Here is a 20,231-nt window from a genome sequence, read left to right on the forward strand (position 1 = left end):
GATCTTGGAGCCCAAGAAAATAAAATTTGTCACTGCTTCCACTTTTTCCCCTTCTATTTGCCATGAAGTGATGGGACCAGATGCCACGATCTTAGTTTTTTGAATGTTGAGTTTCAAGCCAGCTTTTCCACTCTCCTCTTTCACTCTCATCAAGAGGCACTAATAAACAATCCCTAAACATTGGTGGCTGTAATGTTCCACAACCAAATGGGAACATAAGACTCAAAATGGTTAACAATCAACACACTACCTATTTGTAACTAATTTAACCATTTAATCCAAACATACAGTAGTAAAGACTGTACCAATAATTTAAAGCAATGGCACTTAAGGAGTTAATATTCAGAGAGGCAAAAATATCTTGATCAAGAGAAGCACGTGCCTCCTTTTTTACCTTCCCTGGCAGGGACTCTGATGCCTTGGTTAGTGACTGGCCAACTGGCTGCTTGCTTGATAAACAGAGAACCTTCACCCATCTCACAGGCCTTTATGATTAGGGTCTGGCATCTTCAAGAAGACATTCCACACAGAGATATGCCAGATGGAGGGGGTTAAGAAAGATGGGAAAAGCAGGATTTGTTAGCTAGTGAGAACTAGGGGTGGTGAGGGAGACTGGCCAGAAAGCCTGCTGCTTCCTACAAGGCAAGGCTGAGCAAATTGCAGTGATGGGCTTCTCATTTAAGGGAGTTCAGCATGAATATATACATTCAAGTCCACTCTTAGAATCCTCCTACCTCATGTCATCCCAAATCACATTTCCTTTACTGCAATTCACTCACCCTTTAATTCCTCTTGGTACCACACCAAATCTGAGTTCCTCTCTGATTTTAGTTTTGAGTCATTTTTACAGAGTTCCTAACGACCCAGCTTAAAGTCACTATACCCTGCTTCCTCAGACAACCTTAGAATGAGCACCCTGACAGGACCATTCTCTGTTCAGGACTGGCCTTGGATGATCCTAGAGTGGCTTTCATGTTGCTTGTCAAAAATTGCTAAACTGGGTTTGCCATTTGAAGAACTAAAATTACTGTTTAGAAGTGACTAAAAGAGAAGGCTATAAAACACTTTGGATAAGAAAATTAAAGACAATATGCTAGTCCTACAAGGAGTTGCATGATTTTCGGGGTATCGTAAAGTATTTCTTTGAAGAACTCTTTTGTTCACCTCCGTCCTCCCGCAGTGGGTAAGGAAACTTTTTGATGATGTGAATGTTATCATCATAACAAGAGCAATTCAAAAAGAATTGAACATTTTGATAAATCAATTAATTAGTGATTAGATTACATATAAATGTATTTATATTTATATTTACATATAAACCAATTTTAATAGGTCCATCTCACTATTTCTATAACTTTACAGATGGTCACATTAATTTTCTGCTTAATTCCATCCCTTTCATAGTACATCATCATCAATAATTGAAGGGTGATTGTGATGGAGTCCTTCATTTGTCAAGGCCACAAGTAAGAGGTAATACAAACATAAAGCTCATGATGTATCCACATACGAAGAAACAGCAGAAAATCTGGTCTGGTGATAAATTTCACTCCAAAGCCCAGAGCCTCTTAAAGGAAGGGGCTGTGTCACGTCACATTCATTCAGGTATACTGGACCTGACACATCATAGGTGTCTAATAAATGCTGTATCTCTCCTCTATAAAGACATAATACACAAAGAACCAAGGTCTCAGAAGCAAATTGCAAAGGAGGTACCTACACAAGGCACCTGCACAACCACAAGGCAAATAATAGCAGCTTAGCACTGCCTTTCCCACGGCTGGCTGCAGTTGTCATGAAAATGATGCGGTATGTTGAAATAGTTGCCTCCTGGTAACTGAGCAAGAAGGCAGATTGAGTGAGAGTGAACTGCCTTTTTTTTTTTAAAAAGAAGAAATTTGCATGTTAGATATTGTTAGTTTCAGTGGATCCAAGTCAACTAAAGTCAGCTCTCAGTATGCACCTTTCATTTTCTCTAATCTTGGCTCTCTTTTGTTGTTTTGTTCATAAACTTTTGTTGTTTTGTTCATAAACTTGGACAAAAACATTTTTTCCCCAATGTTATGGTATCGTGCTGTCTTGTCCCCCAGTGAAAATACCTCTATTGGAGCTTAATTAAAAGTTACAGTTGTTTCCATTCACAGATATCAGAAGAATCTATTACAGTGTTTGTTTTTTCTTCATGTGAGATAATTTGGGGAAATGCTAGCTCCTCACTCCACAGAAGGTCATTAAAATGAGATGATTTAATTGATAAGCATTCTTTAAGGAATGTGGAATATTCCCAAGATCCTATCCTTGTAGGGCTCTGGGCTTTGGAATGAAATCAAAGTCTTGTTAACTCAACATCTGAATGTAGCCATTCAGAAAAGAGCCATGAAAATTCCTTTCCCCTCCTAAGATAATTGTTTTTTAAAGGGTTGTGATTTGTAAAATAATTGTAAAATAAAGGTCTTACACATGTAGCCAGAATTATAAGATACATACAATGTCAAAATGGGTTTGGGTTTAAGAATAATAGTTATCACTTTATTATTTCATATATATATATATACATATATATATACAGATACATACCTCTAATATCTATTATTTATAAGTATCTCTCTATAAATAAATAAATGTAGAGAGATAATACTTTCTGAGAGTCAATTATATCACTGAGTATTAGCATAAAAAATGCAGGAAAGTATTAATATGTTTCCTTGGGAACCCAGTAGGATTTTTCTGTTTTTGTGTATTCTATTCCTTGCCTTAATAAAAGCACTGACCCAAAGGAAAACTAACAAACCAGGATCCCAAAACAAAATTCTAAATGTTGAGAAGTCAGGACAAGGACACACTGAGATGCTTTGAGGTGGAGTTGGGCACATGATCAAGAAGATGTCTTTGAACCAAGTTTACTTCATGAGGTTCTGCTTCTGGACTTCTATACATGAGACTTTCCCATACCCGTTTAATTGCACTAACGTGACATGCCCCCTCAGTTAAATCACTGAAGGGGACTCAACTGCCTTACCACCATGACTCAAACATTCTGGCCAGCTATCCTCTGCAGCTTCCACTGCCTCCCTCCCCCGGTTCACCATACACCAGCCACCCTCCTCCTCCCCATGCCTCTTTCTGCTTCTGTGCACTCACATATTCTGTTCTCTCTGGTGTCTGCTCATCTTCTTCATCTTGGCCTGACTAAGCCTCATCCTTGAGCTGCAGCCTAAACATCTCTTTTGAAGGAAAGCCTTTTCTATATTCTCACCCTACCCTGCCATGGGTCTAATTAGGATCTTTGGTTGAAAATTCCCACAGGTTCATAGTTGTCTTTCGTGGCACTTATCACAATTGCCACAATTCAGTTCCCTGTGTAATGACTTGTTTATTGTCTGTCTCCTCGACTAGAATGTAAACCCCATTAAGGCAGGAGGAGCAGAGCTGACAGTGAGATGGTGCCCGGCCTCCAATGATAGATGTGCCATGAACACTTCTGGAATGAATGAATAGAAGGCACCCACTGAGAATCTAAAGCCACTTGCACCTCATTTCCATCCACTTGGGTGGTACCTGACGGGAAACTTTTGGGCCTGAGGTTTATTTAAGAAAGTGCCTGAACCCCTGCCCTGCTCCCCTCCCCCAGGCCCTCCTCCCCCTACAACACATACACCACCGCCCGCCCCCTTCCAACCCCGCCCCAAGGGAGTCTGTGAAAACTGCCAATGAAAGATACCACTTTTTACCACAGAATCTTGTCACATGTCCTGGAATTTTCTAGATAATATATACTTGTAGTTTTACCCCAGTGGTTACCAGAAAGGAGAGTTGTTCTTAATGAAACTTTAATGCTCTTGGCCTTCCCATTACCGGATGATTGGTAAGACTAATGATCAAGTAAGAGAGAATCAGAAAAATAAATGGTCATAAATTAAATCCTACTATGATCTAATCCTACTGAGATTCTTCTTTTCAAAATATAAACAGCTCTGTCTAAGTTCTCCTCTGGAACCCAAAGGTGCATTTGTCATTCTGCTCAGTGCACACCTTAGGGAAGGACAGAGCTCTAAATCATGAAACCAACACATTCCCACATTTCTTCTGATAAACTGAAGTGTGTCTGGCACCACCCTCAGACTTTCTACAGAATTTACAAAACAAAGAAAATGTTAAAAATCAAAAGAGAAACATTTGTATTGCTTAAAAGGCAATCTTTTATGAATATCACCTTATGAGAAAATAAAGTGTTTGACTCAATGCTGTCCATAGTAAAACGACCACAGGGACAGGTCTAAATGGTTTATTAAGTAAGAAAGATTGAACTTATGAAAAATTGTTCTCTCCTGGAATATTTCTAACCCACACGTGTAATTTATATTATGGCAGAATTCAACACAAAAGGTCTATTGTTTTTGGCAAAACAACCTGCAAACACGCTTAATTAGGATGCAAACTCAAAGCAGTTAATACTGTTGGCAGCCATGCGCTTTAGACAGCAATTTCTACTCTTACCATTATTTTACTTATGGAAACAGGAAAAGCAGTAAACATGGAACTAGAAGACAAAAGTTACCAAAGCAATGTGACATTTAGGTCTTAGGATTCCCATTTGTGTACCACCATCACAAATAAAATGCTTTGAACACCCTATCTAGGAATGAAAATGAAATAAATTGGTTTTGCTATGAAAGCTTACCTTCATCAATATTTTAAAAAGATGTCAGTGTTTAAAGTAATCAATATATATTTCTAGAAGGCTTTACTCTGAGATGTGATGGCCTCTTTCTGAGAAGGGATAATTCTTTATACTGACATTGCATTCCATTTACTGAAAGATGAAAATGAATGTCGCCATTCAATGAATTCCATGGTCACTTACTATTCAAAGCAAACATTTCTATTGTAGCCATCTATTCAGTATCTTATAGGAACATCTACATTTTCAAACTGGTAATGCCCAGCTCTTCCAGGGTTATGTCTTATAATTCTTTGTTTCTATGGATCAGAGACTAAGGAGGTGAAAAGGGAGGACCAGTTTCCAGGTCTGAATGGGGTAAAAGTGGAATCTGGTTACACTGACTGGATAGTCTACCAAGTTCACTTATTTAAATTTTAGTAACCATTTTAAAGTGACAGTTTATGTGTGACACAAGTCAAGGTAAGATGCAGATGTAGCACTACAAGGAATAGCAGAACGAGTTCTCCCTCCGGTTCTTTCCTTCCCTCTGTTGTATGCTGCTGCTGCTGCTGCTAAGTTGCTTCAGTCGTGTCCGACTCTGTGCAACCCCATAGACGGCAGCCCACCAGGCTCCTCTGTCCCTGGGATTCTCCAGGCAAGAATACTGGAGTGGGTTGCCATTACCTTCTCCGCCCCCTGCTGTATACCTTCAGATAGATTATGTCAGTAACTTTCACCTCTGGGCCTTTACTTCCTGTTCCTATTTCCTCACCTGAAAATGTCAGTCATTGTGACAAGGATCAGGCAAAATCATGGAGTTTACAAAAATGATTTTAGTAGTACAGAATGGCATAGGAGGTCAGGATATCTCAGCGAAACATGAAAAAGGAATCTACCAGAGATCATCAATCTGAACAACTAAAGTTAAAAACTTCAGGGTGGATATCTGACCTGAGTTATCTGAACTCTCTGTTTCAAGTTCTTATTTCAACTCTGTAGACACAGAGTTGAATAAAATGTGAAAAAGTTAACTAGGTACTCTATAAGATTCTATTAAAATTTTCACTGATTTATTTCCTATTATAAAATTTATACAGGCTTCTTGTAGAGGCTTCCAATAGCTCAGAATGCTATAAAGAAAAAGTACTTTTCCTGCACTCTGCTTTTTCTTACACTTCCCTCCCCGCCCTACTTAACACACACACACACGCACACGGCTCTTGACTTCCACTCCTCAGATATGATCATATGGACAGTTTCTTATAAAATCAAATACTTTGAAAATGGAAAATATTGGTAGACAGTTTATAAAGTTTAGAAAATATTAAAGAAAAATCTAGAATTATCTCATGCTAGTCAGAGTTGGTGAAATCTCAAATTCCCTTGGGACAACAGAATGAACAATTTCTGGGTGAGGAACTGAAACAACAATCCTGTAAACAAACTGTCCGGAGTGTATGGCTGGAGCCGGCCTAGAGCGAAGACGGAAAAAAGCCTTCAAGGAACACCACCTCCTCCTCGTGGTTAACAACTTGATGACGTTCTTCAACATGTTTTAATGATTATCATACCTTCCCCTGCACAAAGCATTGATTTATTATGGTTTAAATTTAAAGAATACTGGTTTCCCAGTTCTGAATCAGGCTTAGATTACAGAACACATAAAATCAATGACTTTGTTCTAGGCAAAAAACCCCTAGAAAACAAAACCCACAACGAACCCCACAGTGTTCATTTAAGTGCAAAAGGAACAGTTCTGGGGAAAAGCTCTTCACACTGTTCTGCATGCTGACTGTCTCCACTACCCTCCTTGCTGCCTCTACTTCTCCCCGTCCCTGTCAGCAGCAGCCCCCATGCCTAACACTTCCACGGCACCTTAAAATTCACAAACTTCACTTGCTATTTATTTTAATCCTCAAAACCATTTTGTCAGGTAGAAGGAACACTCTTTGCTTTTCAATTTACAGATTTAAAATACTCAGATGCTCAAAGCGTTACAGTGATTGGCCCATGATCATTCTCCAGAAAATGAATGTTCAAGTGTCTGTGTCTCTGTTTCTGCTTTGCAAATAAGATCATCTATACCACTTTTCTAGATTCCACATATATGCATTAATATATGATATATATGGATACCAAGGGGAAGGAGGATAGGAGGAATTGGGAGATTGGGACTGACACATACACACTATTGATATAAAATAGCTAACTAATGAGAACCTGTATAGCACAGGGAACTCTACTCAGTGCTCTGTGGTGACCTAAACAGGAAAGAAATCCAAAAAAGAGGAGGTACATGTATACATATAGCTGATTCACTTTGCTGTACAGTAGAAACTAACACAACACTGTAAAGCAACTACACTCCAATAAAAACTAAATTAAAAAAAATAAGTATGCTCGCCTTGGGTATACCGATGACATCTGGCTGTCTGTCTCCATCTTAGGGCCTTCCTCCCAAGATTCCACATGCAATCACTGCCTCAAAGTCTGTACTTTGGAGTTCAAATGTGGTTAAATCAGTTTTCTAGGCTCAGGAAATAATTTCCCCAAATTTGTTCTTTTTCAATGGTATTCTTTCCCAATCAATGGCGCCATTATCTTTCTAGTTGTTCAAACCCCAAACCTAGGAATCATCCCCACCCACCACTCTTTTATCAACACGCACACAGACTCCATCACCACATCCTACAGATTCTAGCTCAAATTGACCCACTTCTTCTTGTCTTCACCATGAATACTAGTTCATGACCCCCGCATTGCACATAACAATCATTTCGATGTTATACTCTCTTTTGCTCACTACCCCACTCTACCCATTTTCCATGCTGCAGCCAGAATTATCATATAATTCCCCTGCTTAAAATCTTCTGTTGGCTTCCCAGTGCTCTTCAGATAAACAGAAGAATCCTTAGTGTGGCCTATAAGGGCCAATATAATCTGAACCCTGTAAACTGGCAAGATAAATGAGCTCTTTCCATAATTCCAGAATACTATGATGTCTTTTAACTAATAAATAAATATTTAAGCTTCTGCTTTTTCCACAACGTGTAAAATTTAATAACTTAAGTGTATTGATTAATTGTTAAATGAAGTTTGTATTTGTGGACTTTTTTTAAAGCATTAGTAACATACAGTCAGGCTTCCCAGATGGCTCAGTGGTAAAGAATGTGCTCATCAATGCAGGAGACTTGGGTTTGATCTTTGGGTTAGGAAGATATCCTAGAGAAGGAAATGGCAACCCACTCTGGTATTTTTGCCTGGGAAATCCCATGGACAGAGGAGCCCAGCAGGCTACAGTCCATGGGGTATCAAAGAGTCAGACATGACTGAATGACTAAACAACACAACACATAATCATATATAAATCTTATTGATCTTTCTGAAATTCTTCCTTAGCTATAACCAAATTCATATTATTATGATAATATATGCATTAAAATAATGCACAAATAAATGTAATGAAATATATATTATTTATATAATATTTGTAAATTATATCATTCATTTCATTGTGTGTAATTTCTATTTGCTTCAAGCCTTTGGATAGCTAGAGAAAGAGGTATGGACATTTCTCCCACATTGTTTGAATCACTCAGCTCAGAGTTTAAAAAAACATCAGCTTCACGGGTGTGTGGCTTGTGCAGTTGCCCAGAGCCTGCACTTAGAGGAGCCCCATGCTTGGTTTATTGCTCTACAATTTTTTGTATGCGTGCTCAGTCATGTTTGGCTCTTTGCGATCCCCTGGACTGTAGGCCACCAGGCTCCTCTCTCCATGAAATTTTTCAGGCAAGAATACTGGAGTGGGTTGCTATTTTACTCTTTCAGGGGATCTTCCCAACCCAGGGATCAAACCAGTCTCTTGCATCTTCTGCATTGGCAGGCAGATTCTTTACCACTAGCGCCACCTGGGACACTACGGTTGCTGTCTTGAAATTGGGTTTTTTTTTCCTTTTGTTTTTTGACCTTACCATGCCAGTATGCAGGATCTTAGTTCCCTGACCAGGGATAGAACCCATGCCCCTTGCAGTGAAAGCATAGTGTTTTAACCACTGGACTGCCAGGGAAGTCCCTTGAAATTCTTAATTTTTAAAAATTAATTTATTTTAATTGGAGGCTAATTACTTTACAATATTGTATTGGTTTTGCCATACATTGATATGAATCAGCCATGGGTGTATATGTGTTCCCATCCTGAAGCCCCCTCCCACCTCCCTTCCCATCCCATCCCTCAGGGTCATCCCAGTGCACCGGCCCTGTGCACCCTGTTTCATGCATTGAACCTGGACTGGCAATCTATTTCACATACGATAATATACATGTTTCTATGCTATTCTCTCAAATCATCCCACCATTGACTTCTCCGACCCAGTCCAAAAGGACTTAATTTTTGAACGTTTTCATTTTGCCCTGGGTTCCACAGATTATTTAGCCTGTTTCTGCTAAAAGCATTTTTTTAATATATTGAAAGTTGAACTCTCTCATGTCATCCAGGTATTTATTGCACTCTATTTCTGTATTTCATGAGCTCAACAGGAGAAGGACGCTGAGGACCACCACTGTCAGAACTGTCACTCAATGGGGAAATCTATATATTCTGTGGTTATGCCTTGATTTCAGATGAACAAAACATGAGCTTATGCTAAATAAGTGAGATTTCTAAATACAGTGAAACCTGGTTAACAATTTTGGCTAATGAGTGAGACAACGTCAATGGAAAGTTAATTGGGAACATGCCTTGGATTTAGCTGTTACTTGGAAGATCCCCTGGAGAAGGGAAAGGCTACCCACTCCAGTATTCTGGCTTGAAGAATTCCATGGACTGTATAGTCCATGGGGTCACAAAGAGTCAGACAACTGAGTGACTTTCACTTTCACTTTTTGAGACAAGTACTGACCGAGATTAAAAGAGATAACTGGGAAAAAACAAGTACAACCAACATTACTTTACCAAATCCGGTGACAGCCATATCAGGAATATTTTTATGCTTTATAAAAAGTTCTTCAGTATTTTTGTACTAGGCAAAATTAAGAACTGAACTCCTGTGGGAAAATGCCTGCATGTGAAAATGTTTCCTCATTTGGTGCTTCCAGAATTACACATTTGATTGCAAGCAAGCAATATGATGGTGGGAGAAAAGTTTGTGATGCTCTAGTGAAAGATGCTCATTTTAAATCACATGATGTGCTACTTTTATCTTATCAAAGTGGAAAGGCTGCTGACATATGTGAGTTACTGTTAAAAATTATTATTGTTATTTCATGTCAAAAGTGAATGATCCTAGAAGAGTTAATACTTACCCTAATTAACTTAGGTAAATTTAAAAATTACTATCTATGTAAGATTTAAATTTTAGGCTGATAACTTTCTTTCAGAAACTCAAAATGTATTTAGACTATGGAAATTTCAACTTTGAAAAAGTTATACTTCTGAGATAAAAATTAAGTAATAACAGTTTCTAGAAATTCCTATTAGTGATAAATGTGAAACATTCAGGTATAATGGCGTATTCTTCAAGAAGAATAATTTTGGTGTCAGACTTGGTTTCAGAGGTCTGCTTTGCTCTTTATTATGTGCCTCTGGGCAATTTACTTGATCTTTCTAACTAAGTTTTAGTTTCTGAATTCAAAATAAAGATAACAATACTCAGTGAACAAGGCTGATGTGAGGATCAAACTAGGTAACAGATGTAAGAGTTCAGCAGTGACTTGGAGGGATAAACACTCTACCTATGTAGCTACCATCATTGATAGGATTTTTCCTCCAGGATTTGAACCTATGAAATAGTTACCTTATTGACAGGAATAATGTTTTTGACATTGAAGTAGAAGCCAAAATAAACCATATTGAAAACTCCATGACGTCCCAAAGTTGCTGTAAATCCTTTGTTGAGGCCTCCGAGTCCCAAACCTTCCTTCTTAATGATGTGTCTTGCATAACTCATGGTGGATGGTTGCTGAAGAAGAGAGGAGCAAAGCCAGAAAGGTCATCTTTGGAACCATGAAACAGAGAAAATTACCATTTCAGCTTCCCTTCAAGCCCAGAATTTTTAGGGACCTCCTCCTCCAAACATGAATTATCATGCCTAGATTCATGCTTTTTAAAATTAGGAAACCCCAAATGTAAACAAAATTGCATGCATGACAACAGGACTTAAAAGGAAGATTGTTGGTGAAGAAAAAATACCTTTGGTGGAATTAGTGAAACTAATGTCAGATAATGACTAGCATCATTTTCAACATGTCAATAGTTGCATCCAATTCTGGATCATCCACACTAATGGAGGGGATTAGCCATGAAGATAAACTAGAAATCCATAACCGTGCATAATCCAAAAGGAATGTATATTTGGCTCCTGAATCCAGTATATTTACCTTCCTAATTATGTTTTTCTAAAGCAAATGTTACAATTAGTCTTGATTCCATTGCCTCAATAGTTTAAACTGGCGTTAGGTTAGAAATCAGCCATGGATAAATAGCAGTTGATTGTAGACTTCCTCAAGAAAGTGGGCAATCAGTGTGTGTAACACTTGCCGTGATAAATGATAAATCAATGGTGTTGAGAGGACTGGGTTACTTTTAATTTACTTCTTTCTAGCCTTTGACTGATTACCCAAGGTTGAAATACCTTGACTGCTAGAATCCAGTCTATGCTCCTTTTGGAAATTGCTAAAGAAATCACTGCAGTTTGCCCTGAGGTTTATAATTCATTACAATACAATTACAACAATTCACATGAGTTTTTAAATAAGGTTGAGTGACTGTTTCCTTTTTTGGAGGTACAGCACAAAGGATATCTCTCCCTCTTACATTTTGAATACTGAATAGCAAATAAGGGGAAATGTTCAGCGTTTAATTTTCTTTTTTTTTTTTCCCTATAAGGCAAGCACTGACACGACATTTGTTTGAAATTTCACTGGAGCAGGTTGCTGGAGTGGTCATGGCAGTCTGATGTACTTACTGACTAAAAGTGTTTTCTTACCATATGCAATTAAGGCTGTGTCAGCCAAACAGAACAGGACAAATTCAATCAAGGCTTTTCATCCAACTTGTATTTGTAGCTTAGGTAATTAACCTGATACATTTAAATGAGTTTGTTTATAGAGTAAAATCCTATAGCTTTTACTGGTAAATGTTTTAGAAACTCTAGCTACAATTCTACACTCAACTTCTTCTTTTCATTTAAGAGGATTAATGACAATATATTAATCCTAAGAAAGCCCTTTTTTTGTGACATGAAGGAAAAAAAAACATAGGAACACATCTTAAAACAATAAAAGCCATTTCATAGAGGAAAACAAAAAATCTCAGAAGGTTAAAATTCATTCTCTCTGCTACAAAATGAGATTTTGTTGTTGTTGTTGTTTTTGTTTTTGTTCTGGCACATTAACTATCAACTTAAATTATTTATTTTGGTTTTCAAAGGAGACTTGAGGACAAGTTGAGCCACAGTTCATTTCTGTTGGAAAGACTCCGAAGGTGCTGAGCAGGCTTCTGGGCACTGTGCTTGTGCTCTGAGAAAGGCAGCCTAGACGGCGGAGGAAAGCAAAGAGGCAGTTCTCCTGGGGATGGGAGAAACAGGGCAGAAGGGAGGCTGCCTGGGTCCACACTGGCCAACACCAGCTCTTCCTGCTTCTGGCCTAAGCTTTCTCTCCATCCTCACCCACTCTCATCACCTGAGAGCAGGAGAGACGGGGAGCTTAGAGATCATCTAGATTCTTCAGCAACAGAGGAACCAATGCCTTTAATTGAAAGTACAGATCAACATGTTTTCTAAGATCATGGCATCCAGTCCCATCACTTCATGGCAAATAGATGGGGGAAAAGTGTAAGCAGTGACAGATTATTTTCCTGGGCTCCAGAATCACTGCAGATTGTTACCAAAGCCCGAAATTAAAGCATGCTTGCTTGGAAGGGAAGCTACGACAAACCTAGACAGCATATTAAAAGGCAGAGATATCACTTTGCCAACAAAGGTCCATATAGTCAAAGCTATGATTTTTCCAGTAGTCATGTATGGATATGAGAATTGGACCATAAAGAAGGCTGAGGGCCGAAGAATTGATGCCTTCAAACTGTGGTGCTGCAGAAGACTCTTGAGAGTCCCTTGGACTGCAAGGAGATCCAAGCAGTAAATCCTAAAGCAAATCAACCTTGAATATTCATTGGAAGGACTGATGCTGAAGCTGAAGCTCTAATACTTTGGCTGCTGCCGCTGCTGCTAAGTCGCTTCAGTCGTGTCCGACTCTGTGCAACCCCATAGACGGCAGCCCACCAGGCTCCCCCATCCCTGGAACTACCTGATGCAAAGAGCCGGCTCATCGGAAAAGACCCTGATGATGGAAAAGACTGAAGGCAAAAAGGAGAAGACGGTGGCAGAGGATGAGATGGTTAGATAGCTTTACCACCTCAATGGACACCAATCTGGGCAAACTTCAGGAGACAGTGAAGTAAGGGAAGCCTGGTGTGCTGTTGTCCATGGGGTCAAAAAGAGTCAGACACAACTTAGCGACTGAAAAACAACAAAGATGTTTTTAATCATTTTAAACTCTAGAGTGCTAAACCATCAAAATTAAAAGAGAGGACTTCTATTTTTAGAAGTCCTAATTCATTTAGTCCTAATTCATTTTTTAAAATGAATTTTTATTGGAGTGTAGTTGATTTACAATATTGTGCTAGTTTCTGTTACACAGCAAAGTGAATCAACAATACATATATCCACTCTTTTTTAGGTTCTTTTCCCATATAGGTCATTACAGAGTACTGAGTAGAGTTCCCAGTGCTATACAGTAGGTTCTTATTATCTATTTTATAAATAGTAATGTTGATATGTCAATCCAAATAACATTTACTGAGGGCTAACTGCCTGATTTCCACCAGTTTGGGTGTTAGGTGGACATGGGAAAATGTAACACATGGATTTTGACTCAAGTGCTTTGCTGAATTTGAACTCAGTTGTGAATAATTAAGCAAATCAGAGGGTGGTACTGTAGTTAGAAATAGGGGTCAGGGCCAGACAGTCCCAGCTTTGAGTCCCAGCAATACCATTTGCCAGGTTAAGCAGGTATTTAATTCTCTGGTTTATTCTCACTTTACTCATCTGTAAAATAAAGATAATAATAGAATCATCCTCATAGGATTGTTGGGATGATAAATAAGTCAATGAACTTTGCCTTGTGTAAGCATTTACTATACATTAGCTGTTAATAATAATGGCAATTATGATAATAATAAAACTAGTTATCATGGTAAAATAACAGGTAATTCCTTTTGGTGGCTGAAGACAGTGACAACCAAAAGGTGGAGGCTGATGTAAGGGAGGGAAGCTAGCTTCTTCCTGCTCATTCCTTCTGGCTGTTGTTTCCTTTGGTAGAGCCCTGAACCTTTGTGAGAAAGTCCTACAGAAATGTATCCAGAGTGCAAGATCATAGGACTGCTTCCTCTGAGACCCAACCATACCTACTCTTGAGGTAGAGATCTCTTTCGAGGGATAGTTCCTCAACCCAGGAAGCAGAAGCTCCTGTAAACTGGTCTCTTCCCTACCACTTGGTAAACATTGTCAGTAAGAACTGTCCACTGGACAGGTCTATGGACAGTAGAAGCAAGGCCATCACACGGGAGCAAACTCTGAGAATGAGAAGCACACTGACTGGTCCTCCACCTCACACAGTGTATTTACACCCTAGAGGGCACATACATGCAGGGTACCAGGTACCTGCAACACAAGAATTGCTCATTAGTGTCAGCCATCATCACAGACGCTTGATACTTTACATATATGGTCTTACTTAATCCTTTCAACAAGCGTATGGGGTGGGTATTATCATTACCTCCACTTAACAGATGAGGAAATTAAGCTACTTGCTCAAGATCACAGAGTAAGTGGAGGTTCCAGAGCTCAAACAGAAGCCCCACAGGCTCAAAGTTCATGTTTTAATACTTTGCATGGTTTTGTCATCTGAACATATCTGGTTGCCCCTCTTAACAACCTGTAAGACGGGCAGCAGGTATATTCTCTATATTTTACAGGTGAGAAACCAAGGACCGAGTAGTATTTTAAGGGGAAAGGACTGAAAAATGGCTTAAGCAGAATGCTACGTCCCAACCAATGGTGCTGTCATCTTTGCTGACTCGTTCTTGTTATATATATGCTCTAAGATTTTCAGAGTTTGCTAATCCAACTCTGCAACCAATGATGCAGGTAATAGATAAAATACAAATATATATTTCTGGCAACTTGGGACCTTGAGATAAAGAAAAATTTAAACTCTAATTCTCATAAGAATTGGAAGTGCCCTTTTTGCTTCATTCAGAGACATTGTATCACACATGTAAAATATTTAATTAGAAAGGCAAAACCTGACTTCCACTAGGATGCTTAAATAGGAAAATATAGAATCATTTTGACTAGATCTCTGTAAACACAAGGAATTTTACTAAACTTATTTGATTACTGGGCTTCCATTTCAAAACAAAATGGTGACTGATTAGCATCATCAGCCAAATGATTCCAATACTATCCAACCCAGCAGGTCACCCACCAATTCAGTTTCCTCCCAATATTTAGATTCACTACAATTTTCATATTTAGTTACCAGCTGTGGCCCAAATTGCATTCTAAGTTTCCTAGATACACTTTTCATTGACTGCACCAGAGCTGCGCGTGTGGAAGAATAAGTGAGTCAGAACGTAGCTAATATTACCATATCACACTGCTCTTCACATTGGTTTAGAAAAATCTTCAGTTCATTGGTACCTGCCAGAAGTACTTCCATTTGAAGGAACTCAGGGACTAACTCTGATGTCAGCTATTGCCAATTGCTAATCCTGGAAACTCCCTGTTCCTTCATGCATTCATTTATTCAACAAGCACCTACTGAGCCCGACAAGGTACCATGCACTGTGTTAATCATCTAGTATGGTACTTTGCTCATATTCTGGAAACAAAAATATTTTTATCTTGCTTTTTATTTGGAGAGATATACTGAAAAATACTTTATCTATCCATGAGAATTTTCTATAATGATTATGAACTATGAAATAGAATTTCTGTAATTGGTGTAATACTATGGAAAACAGTATGGAGTTTCCTCAAAAAACTAGAAACAGAACTACCACATAACCCAGCAATTCTACTCCTGGGAATTTATCTGAAAAAATAAAAATAAAAAATTGAAAGATACAGGCACTCCAATATTTATAGCAGCATTGTTTATAACAGTCAAGATATGGAAGCAACCTGTATCCATCAACAGACTAATAGTAGATAAATAAGACTTGGTATACACTGAGAAATCACCTCATACCTGTCAGAATGGCTAACATCAAATAGAACACAAATAGCAAACGCTGGAGAGGATGTGGAGAAAAAGGAACCCTCATAAACTGTTGGTGGGAATGTAAATTGGTGCTATCAGTATGGAAAACAGTATGGATGTTTCTCAGAAAAACTAAAAATTGAACTATCACATGACCCAGAAATTCTACTCCTGGGTATATATCTGAGAAAAACAAAACACTAATTCTAATAGACACATGCACCCCTTGTACACAGCAGCATTACTTACAATAGCTAAGGTTCGTAAGCAACCTAAGTGTCCATCAACAAATGAATGCATAAACAAGATATGGCACACACACACACACACACACACACACACACACACATAAACAGATGCAATGGAATACTACTCAGCCATGAGAAAGATTGAAAGTTGCTATCACTTATATATGGAATCTGAAAAATAAAGTAAAAAAGTGAACATAGAAAAAAGAAACAGACTCAGGTACAGAGAACAATCTAGCGGTTACCAGTGGGGGAAGGGGAGGGGGGAGGACAAGATAGAGGTAGGGGATTAAGAGGTATAAACTATTGTGTAAAAGGTAAATAAGCTACAAGAATATATTGTATAATACAAGGAATACAGTCAATATTTTATAATAACTATAAATGGAGTATAACCTTTAAAAATTGTGAATCACTATGTTGTATACTTGCAATTTATATTGTATATCAACTATACCTCAGTTTAAAAAAAGATGTGCTATACATACACAATGGAATATCACTCAGCCATAAAGCAGATTGAAATTCTGCCATTTGCAGCAATGTAGATGGATAAAGAAATTATCGTGCTTAGTGAAATAAGTCAGACATAGAAAGACAAATAATGTATGATATTACTTAAATGTAGAATTTAAAAAATAATACAAATGTATGTAACAAAACAGAAACAGAGTCACAGATACAGGAAACAAACCAATGGGTATCCATGGGGAGAGGGGAGGGGAAGGGGTAACACTAGGGGTATGGGATTAAGAGATACAAATTACTATGTATAGAATACATAAGCAACAAGGATGTATTGCACACCACAGGGAATTACAGCCATTATCTTGTAGTAACTTTTCAGGAAATATAAATTGCAAAAATACTAAATCACTATGCTGCCTACCTGAAGCACAAATAATATTTGAAATCAATACGCTTCAATAAAAAATTCTTTTAAAAATTAAAAGTCCTTGAAAGTATTAGTTGCTCAGTCACATCCAACTCTTTGCAATGCCATGGATGGTAACATGGAGCCTGGAAATCAGGCTCGTTTGTCCTTGGGGATTGTCCAGGTAAGAAAAGTGTGGAGTGGGTAGCCATTCCCTTCTCCAAGGGATCTTCCCAACCCAGGGATTGAACCTGGGTCTCTGGTATTGCAGGCAGATTCTTTACCATTTGAGCCACGAGGAAAGCCTAAAAGTTCTTAAAAGGCTAAAGTAAAAGAGAAGATCTGGTGTTTAAACAATGCTCCCTGGCACCACTCTAGGGCACTGATTCCTTCCTGAGAACCCAGAATCACCAACATATCACTGAGATGACTTATGGCAGCCCGAGCTATTTTTCCTGGAGTTTTTCCATCAAGGACTGGCCATAATTGGCTCTGATTACCTTGTGAGATCACGGACAGAGGTTTCAGGCATTGTTCCTTGGGTAAATAGTTATCAGAGCATGGCCAGTAGGCACAGGCATGGGGTGTGTGTCAGAGAGAGATTTCCTCTCTCTCTAAAGTGAGAGAAGAGCACTAGGCACACCGTGTCCAAAGACAGCATGCTCCACGTGCATCTCTTTACCTGCTTCCCACAGCAAGGGGAACTCGGGTGCATTTTAGAGCCAATGGGATAAGGATGTTGCACTGGACTTCATCACATGACTAGAAAGCAAACCGGATATCTTTATACAAAGAAGTGAGTGTCCATATCTGGCCTTAAGAAAAATACTGCTTTGTTAAAAAGAGGAGATCCAGTTGCTACACTTAGGTAGGAAAAATACCTTTGCTCAATTAGGAGACAGAAGATCACGTAAGCCCTTTGTTCCTCGAAGTCTTGAAGCATTTTCATAAATTAAAGAAAAAAAAGGCTCCTTCCTTTTATTTGAGAACAAAATGTAAAAGAAGAGGAATTGGGCTCAAAAACCCCACAGTTACACATCTCTTTTTGCTTAGATATTATACTAATTCGTCACTGCAGTTTATTTTACTAGGGCATGATTATGGACAAAAAGACATCCAAAATACAATTATATTCTTCCTAGAATTTAGATTTGATGAGCAGGCCTATTTTTCAACAATCTGTGAGTGGAAAATAATTTGCTTTAAACAAACTCTTCCAGATGCTGAGCTACGTCAACACCACGTTGTTGCCCAATAACTGTCTGAAGGAACACAGGGCCTCCAGGTGATGAGATGTTGACCCCGTGCTTTGCCTGAGCATCGCTGGGAGAGCAGGAAGGAAGGAGACTGGACTGCGGGCACAGGCGTGCCTGGCAGCATGGAAGGACCCGTCTGCTTCTTCATGGTTCCCCAAACATTTGTGATTTCCCCTTAAGCGTCTTCATTACCCACATTTCTTTATCCCAATGAAAACAGTGTTGTTTTTTGAAGGAGACCTCTATGTTAGTGCTCAGTTCATTGGAGCTAATAACTGATTAGGTTTTATTTCCATTCTCTATAGAGAAAAAGTCACCAACCTTACAGGGCAATGGGAGGTTTGATATCAGGTGTGTATGAGCACTGGAAAAGGTGGAAGGACCCACAGAAGTTACCAGAGTGATTGGATTGGAGGGTGGTAGTGACAGAAATCATCAATTATTTTTTCTCCATATAGCTCTGTATTACATAATTTGTGAAAAAAGTTACTTTGGTAATTTATAAAAATTGTATAAATTTTAAAACTCAAATAAAGGAAGAAACACGTGAGGCATCCAGCACAGAATCTGGCATCTAATGCATGTTCTGTAAATGGTAGCTATTATCATTACTTCAAAGTCTCAATTCTGAAAGCAAAAACCTAGGGTTTCTGGCACAGCCAAACGTAAGACTGAGATCTATTTTCTGTAAATGATAATAGAGAGGCAACTTGGCTGCTGCCTTAGGTATTGCTGAAAGATAACTATATGAAAGGATTCATATACATAATTCACTTTTCTGCCCACAAGAATCATAGACTGGAAAGAAATAATTTAGGTACTGAACAGCTTCCAGGCAGGATTTCATAGAGTAATGCAGGAAAAATTTGAACTTAACTCAATACATCATCATGAATGTTGACATGCCCTTGAAGCTGGCTTCTCACACTATCTGAAAATAGAGCCATACGTTCACTCTCTATATAACTCAACCCCTCTCTTTCTTGAAAGCGAGGATCACAAAGTATCATCCTATTTGCTTTGTGTTGTGTCTACATAACACAACTAAGCTTAAGCATGTGTTCATTGCCTACGAAGAAAATAATCACTAAGCTTTGTGACACCGCTGCTGCTGCTGCTGCTGCTAAGTCGCTTCAGTCGTGTCCGACTCTGTGCGACCCCATAGACGGCAGCCCACCAGGCTCCCCCGTCCCTGGGATTCTCCAGGCAAGAACACTGGAGTGGGCTGCCATTTCCTCCTCCAATGCATGAAAGTGAGAAGTGAAAGTGAAGTCTCTCAGTCATGTCCAACTCAGCGACCCCACGGACTGCAGCCTACCAGGCTCCTCCATCCATGGGATTTTCCAGGCAAGATTACTGGAGTGGGGTGCCATTGCCTTCTCCATTTGTGACACTGTACCTGACTAATTGGTCTCTAATAGATAACTAGGCTTCCCTGGTAGCTCAGTGGTAAAGACTCTGCCTGCTAGGGCAAGAAACACGGGTTCAATCCGTGGATTGGGAACATCCCCTGGAGAAGGAAATGGCAGCTCACTCCAGTATTGTTGCCTGGGAAATCCCAAGGACAGAGGAGCCTGGTTGGCTATACAGTCCATGGGGTTTCAACAAGTCAGATATGCTTAGAGACTAAACCACAACTGCAGATTATTAAGTTCCCAGGATACAGTATATAGAGCTATATTTAATGGTGTTATCCCAAACCAGAATCAAACCCTGAACTAATTTTTTTTTAAAATCCCTATCTTTAGAGTCTATCATTGATAACACGTTTGCTATTAGTTCATTGATCCATAACTTTTATCATAGAGCTCAGGTGGAAGACTATTCTCTTCTTGAACTGAACATCTTCAAAGACTAAATAGAGGTGAAGC

The 20,231-nt window shown here is 38.9% G+C and overlaps 1 protein-coding gene across 2 annotated transcripts in view; it reads right to left on the reverse strand.

The window, feature by feature from the left end:
• SLC25A21 (solute carrier family 25 member 21) overlaps positions 1-20,231 on the reverse strand; it is a 521,296-nt gene that overhangs the window by 20,154 nt on the left and 480,911 nt on the right. For both annotated transcript variants that reach the window (XM_055556134.1, XM_055556133.1), the window contains one exon: positions 10,456-10,620. In XM_055556134.1, coding sequence (XP_055412109.1) covers positions 10,456-10,620 — 165 coding nt within the window. The remainder of the gene's footprint in view (positions 1-10,455; positions 10,621-20,231) is intronic.

Source organism: Bubalus kerabau, chromosome 19, assembly GCF_029407905.1.
Source record: "Bubalus kerabau isolate K-KA32 ecotype Philippines breed swamp buffalo chromosome 19, PCC_UOA_SB_1v2, whole genome shotgun sequence".
NCBI lineage: Eukaryota > Metazoa > Chordata > Mammalia > Artiodactyla > Bovidae > Bubalus > Bubalus kerabau.